We start from the raw sequence: 20,546 nt of genomic DNA, 5'->3' as shown, positions 1-20,546 counted from the left end.
CTCTGAGATAAACAGGGCCTTGGCCAGGCCCCTCAGCTAGGAAATGATAGAGGCGGGATTTGAACCCCAGGCCTGTTTGACCTGAGGGGCCCGTGGCTAAAGTTCTTCAATCTTATCACGCTTCCCTCTCCTTACCCAGAAAATGGAGATAACAGCAATACCTATTTCAAAGGGTTGTTGTGATAAGTAAATGACAATACACTTAGCTAAATTTCAATAGCTGGCACACAAGAAAGGATCAATAGATAAGTATTATTATTGCTATTATGACTCTATAAAGTCTCCCAAGGTATAATAGGGAAACAAAAAGAAACAACAACATATATTTGAATTTTCCCCAAAGTGGGCTCTCTTTCACATTATGCACATACACTCTCAGATGCTACTCGTGTACACAGTTCCACTTCTGGCAGGTGAGCTTTAAGAACCCTCTGGGCCATACTCACATTCTACCATGGGGGACTCTATTTTGCTGAATGGGATGCATTGGCCTGTTCCCCCTGAGCTGCAGTTTCTCTTTGGGCGATTTCAACAACTTGGAACTTAACGAGGATGCACTTAGAACACCTCCACTGGAAGAACGGCTGCTTCCACTTCCACTGCCTCCTTTGCTTTTGGACAGAGAAGGGAAGAAGGAAAATACTGAAGTGGGAGGAACGGCCAAAGAAGGCTTGCTGGATGAGCTATGTCTTCTTTCTGAAAAGGAACACAAAAGGGGCGGGGGGTGGGGGGGGGGGAAAGACACTGTTTCAGGCAAGTCTCCAATGGAACCCTGCGGGAGTCCCCGGAAATCAACACATTTAGGTTCAAATACGTGTCACTAAGTGAAAATATATTAAACTCAGCAGCTTTCAGAAATGGCTTATCTAGACCCCACAGACTTATTCTGGATTCTAGGAACTGGTCCTTCTGCTTAGGAAACGTCTCGGCCTGAAGAGGTTTATCATACATAGACAACCATTAGGAAACAGACATTCTAACCCTGAGAAGAGTGGGTTTTGCATTTTAGAAATGAACCTCACTGCAACTTGTAGTCAGAGAGGGGAAAAGTATTCATTCATCTGCAGAGCTCTGCTAATTGCCACTGCACGGAATTCTTTCTTCCTTTCTAGCGTAGTACCTCTCCAATTTTCAAAACAGCAAAATGTTAAGAAACAAGTTGTACCTTAATTTTTTTTTTTTGTCACTACCCACCAGTATATGACACCAAATAAGAATGTTTCTAGGGTTATCTTATCGTTCCCTAAGAATCTGTGCTGAAATTTTCCAGTGAATCACTTCACTCCCCACTCCCAACGCCCCCCCCTTTTAAATAATCTCACTTGACTACAGATGGCACAGCTCTTGTTCACACCATAGGATGCCAAAGGCGCAAGACAAAAATACCACAAATAGCTAAGCCTGCTTTTTATACCAGGAAGTAATTCATGGTTAAGTAAGGACTACTCAGGCTTAACTGAAAGTAAGTCTATCCACTAGAGAATCAGGTTTTCTCAGAGTAAAGCAACCCACACTAAATAAATCGAGAGCTGTTGAAGAATGTTACCATCGGAAACAAGTAAATTACTTAGTAACTTTATCTACTTAAGTACCTCAAGCTGGTAGCTTCAGTAGTTGCCTTTAGTTGAACTTGTAATTTAAAATACGTTTGCTTTACTCTTAAGTTTTAAAATGTATGTGATCCAACATTTATTTATCACAATATGGAAGCTATATGAGTATTTTTTAAATTAAGCATATTAGAATCAATTTGACTACAACCATCATGTAAAGGATTTATTTCCAAAGGTCCTTTTAAATCAGTCCTGAGACTCTCTGTGAAGCTGTGCTGACTTATTCCCAGGAGGGCAATAGCTCAATGACGCTGTATGAGGTACTAAAGAGCCTGCTCTACACCAGGACAAAATCATTATGCTATCTACAGGCAGAATTCAAATTCTCCAACTAGACCACACAAAGGCTACAAGCAGGTTAGGAAGGCTAAACTGATAGTAATTTATAAGTGCCTGCTGCTTCCCCCCACCCCCGCCAGATATGAAAGTAGTGTGTAAGGGAGGGAAAGCTAAAATAACAAGTTTAATAATTTTCCAAATTTGGCACCTGAGGTTTTCTTTAAAAAAAATTAGTTTCCTTCTCTTCCGTGATCCCAAAACACTCTGAATATACTTTCAAGCATCAGCACTTGTCAGCCAGGACTGTAAAAATCTGTCTCCCGTTCTGCCGACTCCCTTGGATGGTGGAGCTTCCTGTCTCGGTCATCTGCCCCGACAGCGTGGCACAGAGTAGGCCTTCAATTAACATTTGCCCGATTGGTATGGCTCTTCTTATGAAGACAGTGATTTTCAAATGGTCCTAGAGCAGTGGTTCTCAACCTTGGCTACACGTCGGCATAATCTAATGAGCTTAAAAAATACTGATGCCTCAGTCCCACCTTCAAAGATTCTGATTCTGATTTTTCTGTGGCCTGGGCATCAAGACTTTTACAAACTCTTCTGTGTGATTCCACTGCGCAGTCAATGGTGAGAGCCTACCCTAGACGAGGCTAATGCCTCAAGAACCATTAACCACAGCTGAGTAAATTACCATCTCTATGGCACTGAGAACACTGCCGGGCACGTGGCACTATATACCAGGGTTTGTTAAATGAAGCTTATACCAGGGTTTGTTAAATGAAGCTCACCGCTACTACTTGTCCTCAACTAGTGTTTTCCAAACTTCCCTCAACTGCAAACTATTTTCATCATTCTTACCAAAGACACATAAAATACTATTTTTTACTCAACACTTTTATTCAAATTATCAACTCTACTGTTCCTTCCTCCTCCTCAATCTAATACTCACCAGTCTTTCACGGGGACAGCATTGGTATTTTGGACACAACAATCCTTGTACAGGATTTCAGGGTGGTTAGAATTCCTGTCCCCCAGCCCTTAATCACCAGCAAGTAGTGCCCCTCTATCAGGGGCAACCTGAAACTACCCCCAATCTGTTTTCAGATGGCCCAACTTTGTGAAGCAGGGTACCATACCACTCTCAGTGTTTTCCAGAACTCTTATTGTTTTCCAAAACAATAGCATCTATAAAACAACAGGTTTCAAAAGTGTGTAAATATATCTCTGATATACATTAAAATTATTAAATATTTAAATTAAAATGTTCAGCCACAAAAATCACCCCCAGTGGCAGTGTCCTAAAGGAATAATTACCATGTCTGTGGTACAAAGAGGGGGAAAAATTCCAACCAAAACTTTGACTTCTAGGAAATACACTCTTTTTACTATTTGGGGGGTATCAGAATTCTCAAGCAGGTGTCTCAGAGTAAAAGTGATATACTTTCTCTGATATCAAATGATGTAAAGAAAATTCTCAATCGAATTAAACATAGTTCACTGTAATGCTTGTTTTGAAAACGTAAACTTATTCCGAAGTCACTGATCTACTAAGGAACAATTTGAGCAAAAAGAATTTTTGTATTTCCTTCTGCAAGATTTCATCGGCAAGAAGCACTAGGTAAATGCAGAAAACGACACCTGGCTAAACTGAGCCACGTGGGAATAAAAGCTCACACCCTCAGCCTGCCCAGCCACCCCCCCCGCCCCGCCCCCAAACATCCACCATCCACCTCAGTTCACCATGGACCTTAGGAGCCACACCATCCACACAGCTGGTGCTACACCTTTTCCTCGATATCAGATAATCTTCCTTCCACCGCTTCACAATAGCTTACAAACTGAAACCCTTCCGACACCTACCTGCAAAAGCACATGTCAGGTTGTTTTCAAGGAAAACTGCCATGTTAGAATGAATATTTATGTATTTTTTAAACCATTTAATACACATAAAACTGTGCTACCATTCTTGTTAGGTTCCTATCTTTTTCTGGGTGTCACTGATAAAGTTTTGGGTGTTGTACCCATTATCCCATTTTTCTAATGAGTCTCCTATGGTTTTTATTACGTCATTTTGCATAATGCAGTAATTTCTTAGGAATGTGTGCTGTCTTATGGCAGAACTGGCTGCAACTTCCAGTCTGCCCTTTCAATTTTTTCTTTCTTTTTTTTTTTAGCTGCATCGAGTGGCATGTGGGATCTTAGTTCCCTGACCAAGGATCGAACCAGAGCCCCCTGAAGTGCAAGCGCGGAGTCCTAACCACTGGGCCACCAGGGAAGTCCCTGTCCTTTCAATTTTCTATCCCCATCATAGTCCACTTTCCCTGTTTTCTTCTGTTAATGCTTTTTTTTTTCCTGAGTTGTCTATTAACTCTTTGATATGGGATTTTGCATTAGAAAATCAAGAGTGAAAGCTTTCTAACATTAAAGGTCAGCTGATATATCAATAACATTTCAGAAAAGTTGTACTTTCTACTGCAACAATAAAAGCTATTTAAAAACTAAGAATGGCAATCCATCGTGTGAACTTCTTTCATTCACTAGAACTTGAAACAGACTGCGTGCGTGCGTGCGTGTGGGTAACTGTGATTCTGGCTGAAAAGTGCCAGCTCAAATCCCTGTCATGCTGCTGAATTAAGTTGTTCCTTCACATCATGGTCTGGTAACTCATTCTCTGGAAAGGGTGGCATTTGGCTTTCCCTTCACGAGAAAGCAAAGAAGAAAACACAAATTAAATTATAGTTGAGTTGGACTCTCCCCAACCTTTCACACTGGGCCCCTATTTTTCTTAAGATTTTAAACTGGGCTTCCAGTTTTAAAAAAGTGTTTGTTTCCAGATCAAAAGAGAAACGGGCAAGTTATGGGTAGGGTTAGGGACCTTATATTAAGTGGACAAACTGGTGGCCAGATGCTAAGCATAACTGAAGTGTGGTTTGGTGAGGAGTCCAAGTTGAGTTTTCAAAGCACTCCTCTCTCCAGGGTCTGGCACCAGCCCAGAGAAAGCACACTCTGTCCCTGAATGAGCAGGGCACTGTGAATGGCTCCAGCAAGCAGGAGAGACAGGCAGACCAACAGACAGACAAACACAGATACAGTGAAAAGACAGAGCAGAGACAGAAGGACAGACACGGGTGAGTGTGCGGTGTATGTGTGGCAGTGCTGGGGTTGGGGGCGGGGGGGACCACAGAGACAGATCTGGAAACAGAGACAGGGAGAAAGAGACAGAGCAAGAGATGGATGCATCGGGCTTTCTTCCCTTGTGGCTTGAGCATGTGATACCACTGCAGGCAAGGGTAGGATTCCGAGGTGGCCAGGGGAGAGGACAGCTTTCAGTCTTCCAAAATAGAAAGCAACCAAGAACACTGGGCTTATAATTGTGGATTCATGCTGAGGTTTAAAAATACATATATGTAAGTGTTGACACCTAGGTACAAACCAAAAAGGAGTTCAAAGCAAATAATTAGATCTTTTAAAGGCATATACATTGCTTTGAAATAAAAAACTAAAGATAACTTATATAACGTGTAAGTGTCAAAGTTAGGACACAAACCTAAAATGCAGTCAAAAGCACACTGTCACTTCAAATCATTCATGCTTGAAAAAAATCTAGAAAAATATTTGTCAAACTTTTTTTAAGTGGTTATCCCTGGGACTGTAGGTCTATTTTTGAAAAACTTCTGCACAATGTTTAATTTTTCTACAACAAATATGGTTTACTTGCTTATTAAATACATACTTTTAAAAGAGAGAGATCATTTGGTGTTCTGGCCTCAATTTCACACATGCCAAAATAATGCAAGGCCTATTATCACTCGGGAGCATAGAATCAATTTGTCCCACGCTCAATGATCATCACACAAGAGCAGGCAGAATGGCTAACAGCTCAGAAAAGCCCACAAAACTGTTTTTACTCCAAGCCCTTTTCTGGTATCTTATTAAGTAAGCCTTTTGCTAATCTTTTATGATCCCAGCAACTGATTAATGGAAAGTCTCACCTGCAACAACAGCAGCCACTACTGTTAGTGGGCGGAAACCACCCATCGGGCACCATGCTACGAAACTTATAGGGATTGCCTCATTTAGTCCTAACCATCTTCCTACAGAGCAGATATTGCCATGATCCCCACTTTCCAGATGAGAAGGCCAAGGATTTAAAGGACTCAGGTCAGTCGCCCAACATCACCCAGCTAGCGAAGAGGCAGGATCAGGATGCAACCCCAGGCAGGGTGACTCTAGTGCCCAGGCGGGACCACATGACAGTCCACCTTAAGCGGTGTCATTAGCAGGCCACAATGCATGGTCCAAAGGCAGGCAGAGGGGTGATGGTAAGGGTTGCGGCATATGTCATCTTTCCAAGCGCTCCGCAAATGCAGGCTATTAGCACAAAGGGCGGCACAGTTGGAACATACAAGTTTAAGACAGAGTTTTGGTAAATTTGGGGTGGGGATCCAGAATCTGTTTAAGGGAAACCCAGGCTGTTGTGGATTTAATCTTCCTATTTTGGAAGTTGCTATCCTAAAGATTAGCTATGGGTGTCAGCCAGTGTTGCATTTGTTTCTTTTCCCGCAGGGAAACATTAAAGATGGTTTGAAGAGTGAATTTTGGTACAAAGTGCCAGTCAGAGCTGTCTTTCTGGCTTGGCTAAAAAGAATCACTTAGAAAGTTCCCAGATGGATATGCTCTACAAAGAACCCATGAGGAGGAGCAGTTATACCTGTTCTATACCTATAACAGAAATACCTGTTCTATAGGATTAGGCTGGCCGGCCCCCACAGACCAACACCATTATGCATGCTTGCAGTCACGCCCTGGTCCTGGTTGCCTTCCCAGCAGAGGCTGTTGGGCACAGTCTTGATTAACTAACCAGCTTGAATAGAATCCAAAGTAGAACCAAAAAACTTAAAAAAAAAAAAAAAGATCACGTGAAGGGGCAAGAACGCTGGAGTCAGACACATGTGGGTTCAAACCCTTGTTCTGTCACTAACTAGCTGGGTGACGCTGGGAAAAGACCTGACTCTATCTACTTTGGCAGACTCTTCATCTGTCAATCCTACCCTGCAGGGCTGTTGGGATTAAGTAACAGAGTTGTAAAGCCTGCAGCCCAGGGCTGACTGTGGACCAGGTACTGGGAACTCCAGAGGGAGTAAGAGGCCCCCTGTTAGTCCAGGTAATGCCAGTTACAGACTCAAGTGAGAAAGGCCAAGCAGACAGAAATCAGTGAAGAACAAACCAAAACCACTTACTCTACCTTCCCCAGTGTGGTAGAGACTTAGTTTATAGATTTACTTTACATGTCAGTCCAGGAAGATACTAAGCTCTTCTCAATCAAGAGCTCGGAAGAACAACGTTTAGAATTCATTAAAAATGAATAAGGAGGGGCTTCCCTGGTGGGGCAGTGGTTGAGAGTCCGCCTGCCGATGCAGGGGACACGGGCTCGTGCCCCGGTCCGGGAGGATTCCACATGCCGCAGAGCGGCTAGGCCTGTGAACCATGGCTGCTGAGCCTGCACGTCCGGAGCCTGTGCTCCGCAACAGGAGAGGCCACAACAGTGAGAGGCCCGCGTACCGCAAAATAAATAAAAATAAAAAAATGAATAGGGCTTCCCTGGTGGTGCAGTGGTTAAGAATCTGCCTGCCAATGCAGGGGACATGGGTTCAAGCCCTGGTCCGGGAAGATCCCACATGCCGCGGAGCAACGAAGCCCGTGCGCCACAACTACTGAGCCTGCGCTCCAGAGCCCATGAGCCACAACTACTGAAGCCCGCATGCCTAGAGCCCGTGCTCCGCAACAAGAGAAGTCACCGCAGTGAGAAGCCCACGCACCGCAACGAACAGCAGCCCCCGCTCACCACACTAGAGAAAGCCCGCGTGCATCAACACAGCCAAAAATTTTAAAAATAAATTTTAAAAAAATGAATAAATTCACACACCAACCAAAAAAGATTCTCATTCAAACTAAAGTTATTTTATAAGTAAAAAGTTGGCTCATTTTCCTGACAGAACTGAGTCACTTAGGAAGAACTGCAGGTGAAAAGGAAGAAAGTGAAGATCAAGTTTACGGATCCAAGGGTGGCAATTTTATGTGGATTATCAAAGCAATGATTCCTAAAACTCACAATTTTTTCTCTAAATGAAACTCACACTTTGGGATAGATTTGGTCAGGTAAGGTTAAATAGAGTGCATACTCTGTTACGGAAAATGCTCTCTATAACTGCTCCCATTTAAAGCAAGGATTTTTAATAATCAAGCTTACACACAGCTATAAAATGTAAAACACAGGTAAACATATAGAGCTCCTTTGGCCAGGCACAGCAATTAATAATTACATATACCAAAAGCTCAGTTTAGAAACGCTGGGTCATTCATTAAGCAGCCCTTTCAAAAAACTAATCGAATTGTTTACTTTGACATCCAGGTTGAAAATAACTGCTATGTACTATTACCCAGCTCCCGGTTAACCCAAAGTAGCCATCATAGTTCAGTTTGAGGCCACCAAACACAACTCATGAGGCATCATCTGTCTTTCACAAGGATTATGACCCACTATGAAACATCTAAGATCAGGGCCTGAGGCAGACTATATATCAAAACTGCATATGTGTGTGTGTGTGTGTGTGTGTATATATATATAATATACATAAAATTCAGTGACTGACCAGGCATACCGAATTCAGCATTATCCTAAGCAGTAGCTGTGAAACCACACTTTGGGTGGACACATCTATTTTTTTTCTTAATAACTATTACAAAAAAATCCTTGGGACTTCCCTGGTGGCGCGGTGGTTGAGAGTCCACCTGCCGATGCAGGGGACGCGGGTTCGTGCCCCGGGCCGGGAAGATCCCACATGCCGCGGAGCGGCTGGGCCCGTGGGCCGTGGCCGCTGAGCCTGCGCGTCCGGAGCCTGTGCTCCGCCACGGGAGAGGCCACAGCAGTGACAGGCCCGCGTACCGGAAAAAAAAAAAAAAGTGTGCCAAGGTTGTTTGTTTGTTTGTTTTTGCGGTACGCGGGCCTCTCACAGCTGTGGCCTCTCCCGTGGCGGAGCACAGGCTCCGGACGCGCAGGCTCAGCGGCCACGGCCCACGGGCCCAGCCGCTCCGCGGCATGTGGGATCTTCCCGGCCCGGGGCACGAACCCGCGTCCCCTGCATCGGCAGGTGGACTCTCAACCACCGCGCCACCAGGGGAGCCCCTTGGCACACTTTTAAAGTCACACTGTGGACTATGTGTGGACATAAAGCATTTAATAGTGTCTCCTCACTACTCTCACTGTCAACTTCTCCCTGTAAACGTTCTTATTCTTTTCTAAAAGCACTTTCACGTGTCTCACCAGCAAACACAATCCAACTCCACTCCTTGTCATTACATATTCTTTTTTAATCCTATATCTGCTTTTTCTTTGATCCAATTTCTGGAGGGTCCCCAGGGACTCGACCGGACTACTCCAGAGCAAGCAAAGCGTGGTCTGATGCTAAAAAGGAAGCAAATCTGTGGGACTGTCCCGAAACATTCAAATCTCAAGTTGTGGAATCCAGAGCTGACCTCTGACACACAGTGCCTCAAAGGACAGTTCACCAAAAGCCAAAACCAGAGCCGCGAGGCAGCCTCAGAGCATGCTTAGGTGGGTTACAAATGGCACTGGAAAACAGTGAGGAAGAAAAAAAAAAGTCTTTACACAAAGCACTCGGCATCATTTCCACTAGAGAGATTTAACTGAAAAGGATGATTTCAACACTGGCTGCCCTAACAAATTAGTCTCCAACTGCGACTTCTGCCAAATGCATTTCTCCTCCCCCTAACGCAGAATGTTTTTAAATTAAAACACGAGGGGAAAGTGCAGAAGAGAGAGTCATTTACAGCACTTGGGCCACTTGAAACAACTTTTCGCCAAGGTCTATAATCAAATTATCAAGCTCTTGAAGTCAGTGCTTTATGACGGAAATAAAAGCCCCACTAAAGTATTCCAGGTCCCTTGGCATTTCCACGTCTCTGGGCAGGGCGGCACTGCAGCATTCCCATTCACACTAGCTGATGAAAGAGAACAGATCACAAAGGGCAGATTACAAGGGAGAATGACTCCAACTCCGGTGGGGGAAGGGACAGGCGTGAATGGATTGTAAATAATGTTGCTAAGAAAGGACCACAAATATGGCAACCTCAGATAATCCTCTTGCCAGGAATTCTTCCCATGGGGACTGTTCTTTCTGAACTTTGCTTTCAAGTATGTGAGAAATATGAAAACCTTACTGAATATCTGGAGGTAGCCCTCCCCTGCTGTCTCAACTTGTAGGTCTGTACAAACATTAGGAAAAAATGGCTTTTAAAAATTCCAAATACTTTATTAAAGGAGGTGGAATGATAGAGAAAAAGAGGGGATACTGGATGGTATAACAACTGATCACCTCCGTTGGGAGAATATCATTTCTTCATAATCGTTGTCACAAGGCATCTTGTTTAAGGAACATTGAATGGTCTGAATAAGAGTTCATTTCCTTAAGGGGGCCCTTCCTATCCTGTTCAAGGTGCAGACTTCGAACTGAGAGTTATCATCATGATTTCAGACAGACACACACAGATGTTTTTAGCAAATACAACTTTGGGGAAAAGGCTGTTACCGCCTTGAGCAAAACACAGCCACCAAACTATGCCACCCCTGTGATGTTGCCGTCACCATTTCTGGCTACAGGATATCATGCAATGAACGACATGCTGGCTGACACTTCCACTTTGCTAACAGTCACAAGCAGCTCTCTCCGCCGTCCTCAGGACACACACTGTTACCCAAATGATACTGGCAGAGTACAGCAAGCACTCACCCTGCCTGAAACAAACAGGATCGCAGGTCTGAGCGATGCACAGCATCTCCCCCGAATTCGCTCCCATTGACTTGAAATGTCGGCACGCCTCAGGTATCAACATGTGAGAAGAAACCAAAAGCCAAAACCAAAACTCCATCAGTCTCCATTTACTTTTGCTTTAATCCTTTATCTGCTGGAGGAAAAAGCATCCCACACGTTTAGCGATCTATCATTTTAAGTTTAGCCTTCCAATTTGTGAACACCTTGCACAGGTCAAGCATCGACATCCTCAGTCCTTACGCAAGTACCTCTCTAGTCACGTTTTGGGTCTGGTTCCCAGTTTTTCTCTAATGAAAGATACAAGGCTATCATCAAAATGCAAAAAGTATTAAGAAAAACAAGCTATGCCTTTACCACTCCAATCCAGTTTTAACACACACACAAAGGGTAGGGGAGAGAGAGAAAATTAAAAGAAACCTGGCAGAACTCAAACTAGAGGAGTTCTCTGTTTTTGTTCTGTTCCTTTGTTTTTTAAAACGAAAACTTCTGTGCAGGAATCCCCTCAGGGAGCACTGTCCTCTGAGGCCAAGAGGAGCAGCAAGTCCAAGGTGCAACGGAATGACAGCACCATCTGCTTCAGAGTGTTGCGCTAGTCTGTAAGCCACATCCTTATTGCTGTTTCCCAATAGTTTTGTGGCCTTTATATTTCACTTTATTGGGGGGAAGGTGGGAAAGGGGTGAAAAGACCGTGAACCTGGGAATAACAAAAACCCCAAACTCACAACACAGCCCTTAAAGTCTCCTCATTAAGCGCTCTGTTAATAAGGAATGGGTGATTCATGACGTAACAATGCCAACGAGGAGTCTGCAGCACGTGTTTATTTTTTCTGAAGACAGAAAACAGCGTCTGCCCCACCTACAGGATGGGGCTGTCAACTAATCAACACCAAAAGCGATATGCAAAAATGAAACCAGAAACAGCAACACTAAAACTGCCTGACGAGAAATAAGAGTTCTTAGAAAAATCAATTTTAGGGCATTAAACAGCAATTTGAATAAAGGTTTGAAAATCTGTTTGTATTTAAAGTTCTGCAAACCAGTAGCTAAATTTCAGCCTCAATGAGAACCATCCGGTCAAGCACATTTCTGCAGGAGGCATGAAAGGTGAATCCAGTGAAAACTAAAGATCTCAACTGTCACCTCACTTCCTGCTTGCAGACGAGGCATGAGAGAGTTAAGGTAACTTTGAGAACAGCCGCCCAACCCACCCAGGAAGAATCTGCTTGGCTGTACTGGCTACCTTAATAACACAACCAAAAAAGAATAGTCTTTTCTGGCAGTCAGTCAGTAATTAAATTTTTATACACTCAATTTAAGTTACTGAATGACTTCCCAGGGTTACTGTTTGTATTCTGAAGTTGTTCTTCCTCTTGACACAGTGTTCTGCTTGAAACTTTGCTGTGGATTTGAAGTATCCGACAAAACAGCTTTCAAACACGTTCTACAGGAAACACGGTGAACTGCCTGTCATGAAACCTCACTCACCACAAGTGAGATAAAAAACAAACAGTTAAAGCGTGTTACAACGTTCGTCCATTTTTAGAGAGCGATGTAACCACTGCTCTCCCTGTTTTGAGATATGGGCACCGTTTGGTGCAAACCTCAGCATTTTGTTGGAGTTAACAGCAAACTCAACTCCCGCCTGCGTTTGACCTTTGGCCAGATCACTCAAATGACATTTCAGCATGGCTCCTGTGGACGGCCGGCAGCAGCTAATCCCTCTAGCTGCGATTACCCCCCTGCTCCACGGGTCTGCAGAGCGCACTCTCTCCACCACTTCAGCCACGAAGTGCTCCGGGCCTGCTGGCGGGGCAGGACGGCCACCAGAGGAAGGGGGCCTGCGCCAGCTCGCCACACTCGGCTCTGCGTGGGTCTCTGTCCTGTTCCCAAGACCTAGCCCACCTTCCGCAAGCTCGTCCAGAACTGGGCCCCGGGCCAAGTCCAGCCTCGGAAAACTGCCTCGGAAAACTTACCCGGTGGAGCTTTCAGCCCCCGTGCGGAGGAAGGGCTGTTCTGAAGAGGCTTCTTGTTACCTTCCATTCACATAATTTGGTTGTGCTTCATTGCACACTTGCTACTGCAGGCTTGCATCATGATTTGAGTCTGCCCACCAACTCCAAATATGCTCCATGTTTGGTCTTATGTAACATTTGCTACTACTGTAAAAAGCACTTGAATTACAAAGGTCCTGGCAGATCAACAGAAAACAAGGGGTGGAGTCTAATTTCATCTAATATGGTCATACAAGGCGTCCTGGCTGGTGTAAATGAATCCTTCTCTTTGAAAGGCAGCTGGCCAAAACTGAGGGCGATGGAATTTATAAATTTAACCTGCTAGAATTAGAATGTAAATTACTCACACCTGATTTTCCTGAGTGAGTAAAATGACAACTATTACCAGGTATATTAGAAAATGTACTTGATTCGTTATATATCTACACTTTAAGCCTGGACAAACCTACAAGTTTTAATGTTATACATTTTTACAAATATCAGCAGTCTTTCTCCACATTCTATTTCCCCACGATCTATACTTTAAAACAACAGAAGTCTGTTATACCTAAGCACACTTTTCCTTAAATCTAGTTAAGAAAAATCTTAACCCATTTTCTGTGCATGTTTGTAAAACAGTCTAATTTCAGAAAAAATATACACCTTATTGTCCAGAGTTCAACCACTGGATGACCGACTAAAGCTGGGGAACTTTTAGACTTTTAATCCCAAAACTTCTCTAAGTGGCTCTTTGTAAACCAGGCCTTCCTGGTTTAGCTGTTTGTCTGTCTTCAGCCCTATTACACTCCCTGCGTCACTACTCCCCAATCTTGTCAATCGCCAAATCTTACTATCAAATAGACGTGGAAAAAAGCAGCCAACAGATCTGAATTTTATGATAATAAAGGCTGCACACATAAACAGACTCAGATGCCTGATAGTTCAGAATGAACACTTTTAAATGTCAAAAGGAGGGGGTAAATTCCTCTACAAAATACCATCACCCAACACAGACTATTTGGCACAAAGTCATGAATTACATGTGTGGAAAAGATTTGGCCTGGAAGGGGTGGTAAAGAGTTGTGAGGCATAGGAAATGGCTTCTATTAGACCAGACACAAATTCTACATTTACTGTAAAACAAAAGAGTAGTAGCCACACTGCTTTATTTTCACAGCAAGCGTTCAGACCCTAACCACAGCAGCAATATTAAGATCTAGAGGGCTTTCTGAAACCCTCCCCCGACCCCCCACCAGATTTCCGGTTCAAACAATGCAAAACTATGGTGGTTCTTAAAAGACAGAAGAACACAAGGAAAGAGCCATCAGCGGGCCTAGAAGCACAGGATGAGCAAATCTTTCCAAAGTTAATTAGCAAAAATAAGACATTTAGGTTAACTCACTGACGGGTTTCTTAAGCTAGCAGGAGAAAAAAAAATTCTATTGCCATACTACCTGATTGCAGAAAGTTTTTTAGCATCATTCCCTGCATCCACCTGCCCTCGCCCTCGCCAAGGGGGAGCTGAGGAGTCTCCCTGACACCATCAATGGCAGAACTGAACTGGGATAAGAGGACCTGACTCAGACTAAGCCTCAGCTCCACATCACTGCACCCCTCAGCCTGGACACCAGACTCCTTGCCAGTCTCCCAGCACAAACGCTTGCCTTTCTAATGTTCCCTTTTGTAGATGGTGATGGTGCTAGTGGGGAAAACAATCCTTACGAGAACCAGCCAACCCAAGACAATTTTGGAAACGACGTCTTTCTGTAACCTGGAGGAACTTCAGGATGAGCTTCAGCAAATCTTCGTAAACGCTACAAACATACGTCTACACTTAATTTCATATATAAACAAGAAAGAAACAATCCGAATTTATCTTTAAGATCTATATCAAAGAAGGGATGAATGATAGTGCAAACCAGAAAAATTAAAATTTGTACAATAAGAATAAAAACAAATACACAACAACTGGGCATATAAAGCTCAGACTGAACTTTTAAACACATACCGCTCTTAATACCCTGAGTAAAATACTTAACCAAATACCACCCTGTTCTGCTTGGAAAGCATTATTACTATTTTCTTCAAACCACTTCTCAATATCCTATCTAAATAAAGTTTATATTGATATTAAATCTCCCAATGATAGCTCATATTTCAGTGCCTAGGTCTGGGGACATGGTCACATTTCTTTTTTCTTATGAAAAAATAAACAGACTACAGACTAAAAAAAGACTACGGACTAAAATACCATTTTAATAGAATAACATCCATGCCTTACAGACCAAAAATTATAGGTATTGGCTGTGGTGTGGATGGTGTGCACTCATCAATTTTACTCTGGTTGCACAAAGGGAGTCCTGAACTGACACAAATTCTTCTGTGAATTAGCCCGCTCCCAGCAAACAAGCAAACCGGCAGCAGCTAGGAGGGGCCACGAGGGCTTGGGTTTGGCCACAGCCTCAGCACTTTTAGTTGTGTAGCCTTGGGCAAGAGACTTCTGTCCCTCAGGGTCTGTGCCCTCCCCTGAGAAGCAGTAATACTGCCTCCTCTAACAGGGCCTCGGTGAGGAGTAAAGGAGGTGACACATGTAATGCAGTGCCCAGCACATCTTAAATGCTCGATAAGTGTCAGCTATTACGATGAGAAAGAAGGAGAAACTGGATGGTGGACATCATTCAAAACAAAGGAAGACCAAAAGAAAGACAGCGGTTTCTGTTACAGAAACTAGTGAGGTCCCCAACACATCTTGGGATTTCCTAAATCCACACCTGAGAAGCCAGCAGAGGTGTCATTTGGTGTTCTGCAGGACAACAAACGAGCTGTTGGCAGTTGGGAAATCCTGTGTTCCTGTCACCAGCGGCAGCCAGTTCTCCAGCTTACAGCAAGCAGCACAAGCCTCCACTCACTCCACTTCACTGTCTCAGCAGGCCGGGCCGAGTTATAATTGGCCTTAATTGGCACTTACAGGAGCTTTAACATTCCTCACCTGCTGCCAAGGAGCACTTGAAAGGGGGAGAAAGTATTTTCAAACTTGGAAATACCAAGCTATTCATTCAGCTGTGGGCCGGGAAGCCTGCTATCCAGAATCAGATTAGCTTCACCCAGAAATGCTGCTATGTTATTATCCAGTGCTCATTAGGTGCTCACACAGGATTAGGAGAGGTGGGAGATGAAGTTTAAAAGGGGATAATTCACCTTGGGGGCTAACAGCACGCAGCAGCCTCCCTCTGGCTGGCATCGTCTGATCTGTTTGGTGGACACTTCTTCAGGGCTCAGCCACACTTCGTGTGTGTGTCCCTTTTCAGCTGTTCAGATTGTTCAAAGGCAGGCAAATAAAGTATAACCTCACAGCCTCATTTACATAGGCTTTGTGTGAACCACAGTCTGACCTCGGCCCAGTCATTATTTGATACACAAAGTGAACACTGTTAAAAGGTGACCAATCACACCAAATTCAAGGAGGATAATGAGATCAGAAATAAAACTGGCCATAGTTTTTCACTGGCCCCGCAACTGATCCCAACAGAAATTACTGTCTTCTAGAAGACTACACATTTTGCAGAGAGGAATCTCAGCCTAACAGAACTAGATTTCTTCCCTAAGACAAATTCCATACAGAATGAATAGAAATCTCCCACAAGTGCCAGGAAAACTGCCTATAATTGTTTAAACGAATATTTTAAAAATCATCACTCATTTTGAAAGATCTCTTTGCCTCGTATCATTACTCAAACTATCACTCAAACTCAGAAGACACATGCTACACTGGTAGTAAACAAAAGTTTGCACTTGTTTGCGAAACTGACTTCAAAGTCAAATTACAATTAATCACACTTGTGCATATGCGTGTAAAACACTGTAAGAGGCTTTAGAAAAATAAGAAATGGAAGTTTAGAAAAATAAATAAAACACCTACTCCTGATGGTGATACTGTCATACGTGGCTAGTAGAGAGCCTTTTTGGAAAACAACATAGTAGCAGCTATTAACAATGCAAATAAATACCCTTTTTGATCCCAGAATCCTTTCCTGAGACTCTATCCCATAGAAACAAAACCACCAGCAGTTAAGGACTTATGTAGCAGGGTGGCTACTGCTGCTTTGTTCATAGAGGCAAAAAGCAGGAGACAAAGTGAATGTCCACAGACAGAGGGTCTGGCTGAGGAAGCTACCGCACAGCCGCACCTTAAAAAGGGGATTAGTATTATCTTGGGATGTGAGTGGATCTCCATGTTGTATTGCTGAGTGGAAAAGAAGCAGAAGTATGCATAACAGGATCCCTTTTTTTTTCTTTTTTTGGGTAAAACTATGACCAGTAGCCCCTGCTAATGAAACATGGGATTACATGTGTCTGTAAAGAGTTATGAGCATGAGAAAAAATATAGAATGATGTATACTAAGTTACATACTAAGAATGTATCTAGCTACATAGATGGATTACAGAGTGGAGGACCGTTACAGTTGGAGAAGATGGGGAGTGAACGCCAAAGAAACAAGAAAGATGGGTGACTAATAAGAAAATAAATAAATAAATAAACATTAAAAAAAACAAGAAAGTAGTAGGCTGAACTGAAAATAGCATGTTTGAGATTACTACATTTGTGTATCTATGTAAGTATATATGGCGGATGTATGCATCTCATATATTCCCATATCAATCAAAAAATCCACTAAGAAACTCACTTGAGTTTTTGTTACAAAAAATGCACTGTGAAGAAAGTGGAAGAAAAACTTAAACAGTATGAAATTCTGGTATTACATCAAAGCAGTTTATCCTGACTGTGGAACCCATTTCATTTGTTTGGCTACACAGACTGAGAGTCTAGTAACACAACTGAGCACAGTAAGAATAACATAGAAAAAGGCCTATTAGCCACTCTTGCGAAACAACACCTGAATTTTCTAAAGCTCACTACAAATCTTCTACAGTAGGAGTTTCAGCAATCTTTTTAAAATATCAAGCATAAGAAGTAATGAAACAAATTTCATACTGGAGTTTTTCACCCTAGGAGACTACAGATCAAGAACTATATCATGTGTGATTAGGGGCTGATGGCTTGTATTTTAATTTGAGGTAATTACCTTCCTCCGTTTCTCTTTTTATTAACTTTCAAACACACAAGAGGAAAACGTATACAATTGCTTTGACGTTCAAATTGAGAACTGTTGTCTTAAAAACAGAATAGAGAAGTAAACCTAAAGACTGGAATTTCTATACACACAATAAGGAATGAGGAAGGAAACAGATATATTTAGCCATTGCCCCCTCCCCCAAACCAGTTTTAGGGGTTTGAACTAGCATGTGCGTGGGAGGAACTACCCCAGCCAGGTAGTAAGTAGGTGCTACTGCATATCCAAGCGATAAAAACTCCCTCTTCTGGTCAGATATAAGACCACAGCTTAACGGGGTTGACATAGCAGGTGTATGTGTATCTTAACTAGCCAACCCACAAATTAGCCTTGTGAAATGATCGTCAGGAAAAACATCTTTCAGCAAATATAACTAAAATATGGATTTATATCCTGAAATGTCCCCTTTAAAATCTGAAGCACATCCATCCTAATAATTTCTGTATGTAGCAGACAAGAGTAGCACAGGCGAACATTAACAATTTTTATTGAATGACTGATGCTGCTGGAAACTCACATTTTCACTGCCTCATTCTGGTGACACAAATCAGACCTGCTGAAGTAGTTCATTCAATCACAGTAGCACTAACCTGGAGGGCAGCTCTGACCAGCCTCCAGGTGGAAAATCAATACACTGACATACTGACAGACATTCCCAAAGAAGAATGGGTTTAGGGCTTCCCTGGTGGCGCAGTGGTTGGGGGTCCGCCTGCCGATGCAGGGGACACGGGTTCGTGTCCCGGTCCGGGAGGATCCCACGTGCCACAGAGCGCCTGTGCCCATGAGCCATGGCCACTGAGCCTGCGCGTCCAGAGCCTGTGCTCCGCAACGGGAGAGGCCACAACAGTGAGAGGCCCGCGTACCGCAAAAAAAAAAAAAAAAGAAAAGAAAAAAAAGAATGGGTTTAAAGCGCTGCACGTGATAATGTAGCACTAACAATTTATATGTCCACCAATAGGGGACAGGTTAAATTAAGTACATTAAGAAAGTGGAATAATAGGCAATCTTTAAAAAGAAGGAAGTAATGTGCATTAACATGGAAAAATAAGCTAGATCACTAAGTTTAAAAAAGTGAACTTATAATAAGTCTAATTTTCCATGTGTGTGAGAAAACAAGAAATACACAGCTAAATATTCCTTTGTCCAGGGTCTAGAAACATCCCAAGAGTTTATGTCAACCTGTACCCCTGAAAGGTTAAGATGGAGATTTACTTATTCTGACCGCATATTTAACCTCTTGCTGATGGTTACTGTTTTTCTTTCACAATGTGCATTACTATGTTAATAATGAAAAAATCAAATACATGTGTTTTTCCTTTTTAATCAATAAGTTTCTATTACCCAAATGAGAGCATCCCTTTGTTTCCTGGCTTACATGACTAAATTACTGTTCCACTAAAAAAAAAAACCAAAAAAGACAAAACCAACAAAAACCCAAAAGAATAAATGACCCCAAAGTTTGGCATCACTGCAATAACTATTTTCTATCCCCACAATCTCTAGAAAATGTCTAAAGACTGAATGAATATAATACATCAAAGGCTTTTCATTCAGGTCAGTACACCTCATTAAAACAAAACAAACAAACAAAAGCCCATATACAAATTGAAAGAACAACCCCATGATCTACAAGCTAAGTAAATCCATCCAGCTGCTGAGGCCAAAGCCCCAAGAGCCATTTCTCATCCCTTCTTCTCCCGTATCACTCAATCCCAGTCCATCAGCCACCCCTGCTGGCCTTCTACTTCTGTGCTGATTCCCAGTCTATCCGCATCTCTCTGCCTCTGCTGCTACCACCTTCAACTTAAGCTTTCTCTCCAAATCCCACCCTCACCTGGACTAGTGCAATACAGCCCACTAACCGTCTCCCTGCTTCCGCTCTTGCCCTCTATGTTCCTCAGAGCAACCATGAATCACATCAAGACACTTCCTTGCTCAAAATCCTCCAGTGACTCTGCATGGCCTGCACTGGCCAAGCCTGGTTCCTTCCATCTGGCGCCAGCACCCCTTTCTCCAACCTCAACCTGGACCCCTCTCCTCCCTGCACACTGTTTTTCTACCTCCTCACTGGCCTCTCTGCCAAGGTCATTCCCTCCCACAGGATCTTTGCACCTGCTATTTTCTCTTTGTGGAACACTGCTCCTCCAGATCGTCAAATGGCTAGCTCTTTTTCATCACTGACCTTACGCATCAACTCCTCAGAGCGGCTTTCTTTGACTAGCCTTACCAGAAGTGCCTTGCCCCAGTTATTCTCTCACACTATCCCAAGCCTTTATTACTACCTGAAATCATCTTATTTTACTTGATTTCATCTTTCTACCCTAGAAAGATTTCTATCTTTCATCGCTCTACCCTCCCTAAGCTGCATGAAATCAAAGACACTGCTTTCCTAGTTCAGTGGAGAGCAATGCCTAGACAGGAGGTACTCAATAAATACTTGTTAAATGTGAATGATATTATTCATTTCCAGTTTATGATTTTTTTAAAAAACCCAAAGGCACAGACATTAATAAAGGCCCAGATTTCAGTATAAAGGAAAATCAATACATTTTATAACTAGCAATTAAAATGCTGCTCCTACAAATAACACCATTTTAAATGTACTTGCTTTTGTATTACTAAGAAAAAAAAGATAAAATTACATTGATCCTTTATCTGATGCTGCTGAAGTTATCTGAA

At 42.9% G+C, this 20,546-nt stretch overlaps 1 protein-coding gene across 1 annotated transcript in view; it reads right to left on the bottom strand.

Annotated features, from left to right (window-relative positions):
- The window catches only part of ATXN7 (ataxin 7), a 128,867-nt gene that overhangs the window by 21,123 nt on the left and 87,198 nt on the right, over positions 1-20,546 (bottom strand). Inside the window, 1 exon segment of the mRNA XM_067755083.1 lies at positions 447-696. Within this exon segment, the coding sequence (XP_067611184.1) occupies positions 447-696 (250 nt within the window).

This window comes from Pseudorca crassidens, chromosome 10, assembly GCF_039906515.1.
Source record: "Pseudorca crassidens isolate mPseCra1 chromosome 10, mPseCra1.hap1, whole genome shotgun sequence".
Classification (NCBI taxonomy): domain Eukaryota; kingdom Metazoa; phylum Chordata; class Mammalia; order Artiodactyla; family Delphinidae; genus Pseudorca; species Pseudorca crassidens.
This window is presented reverse-complemented; position numbering and strand designations above follow the sequence as displayed.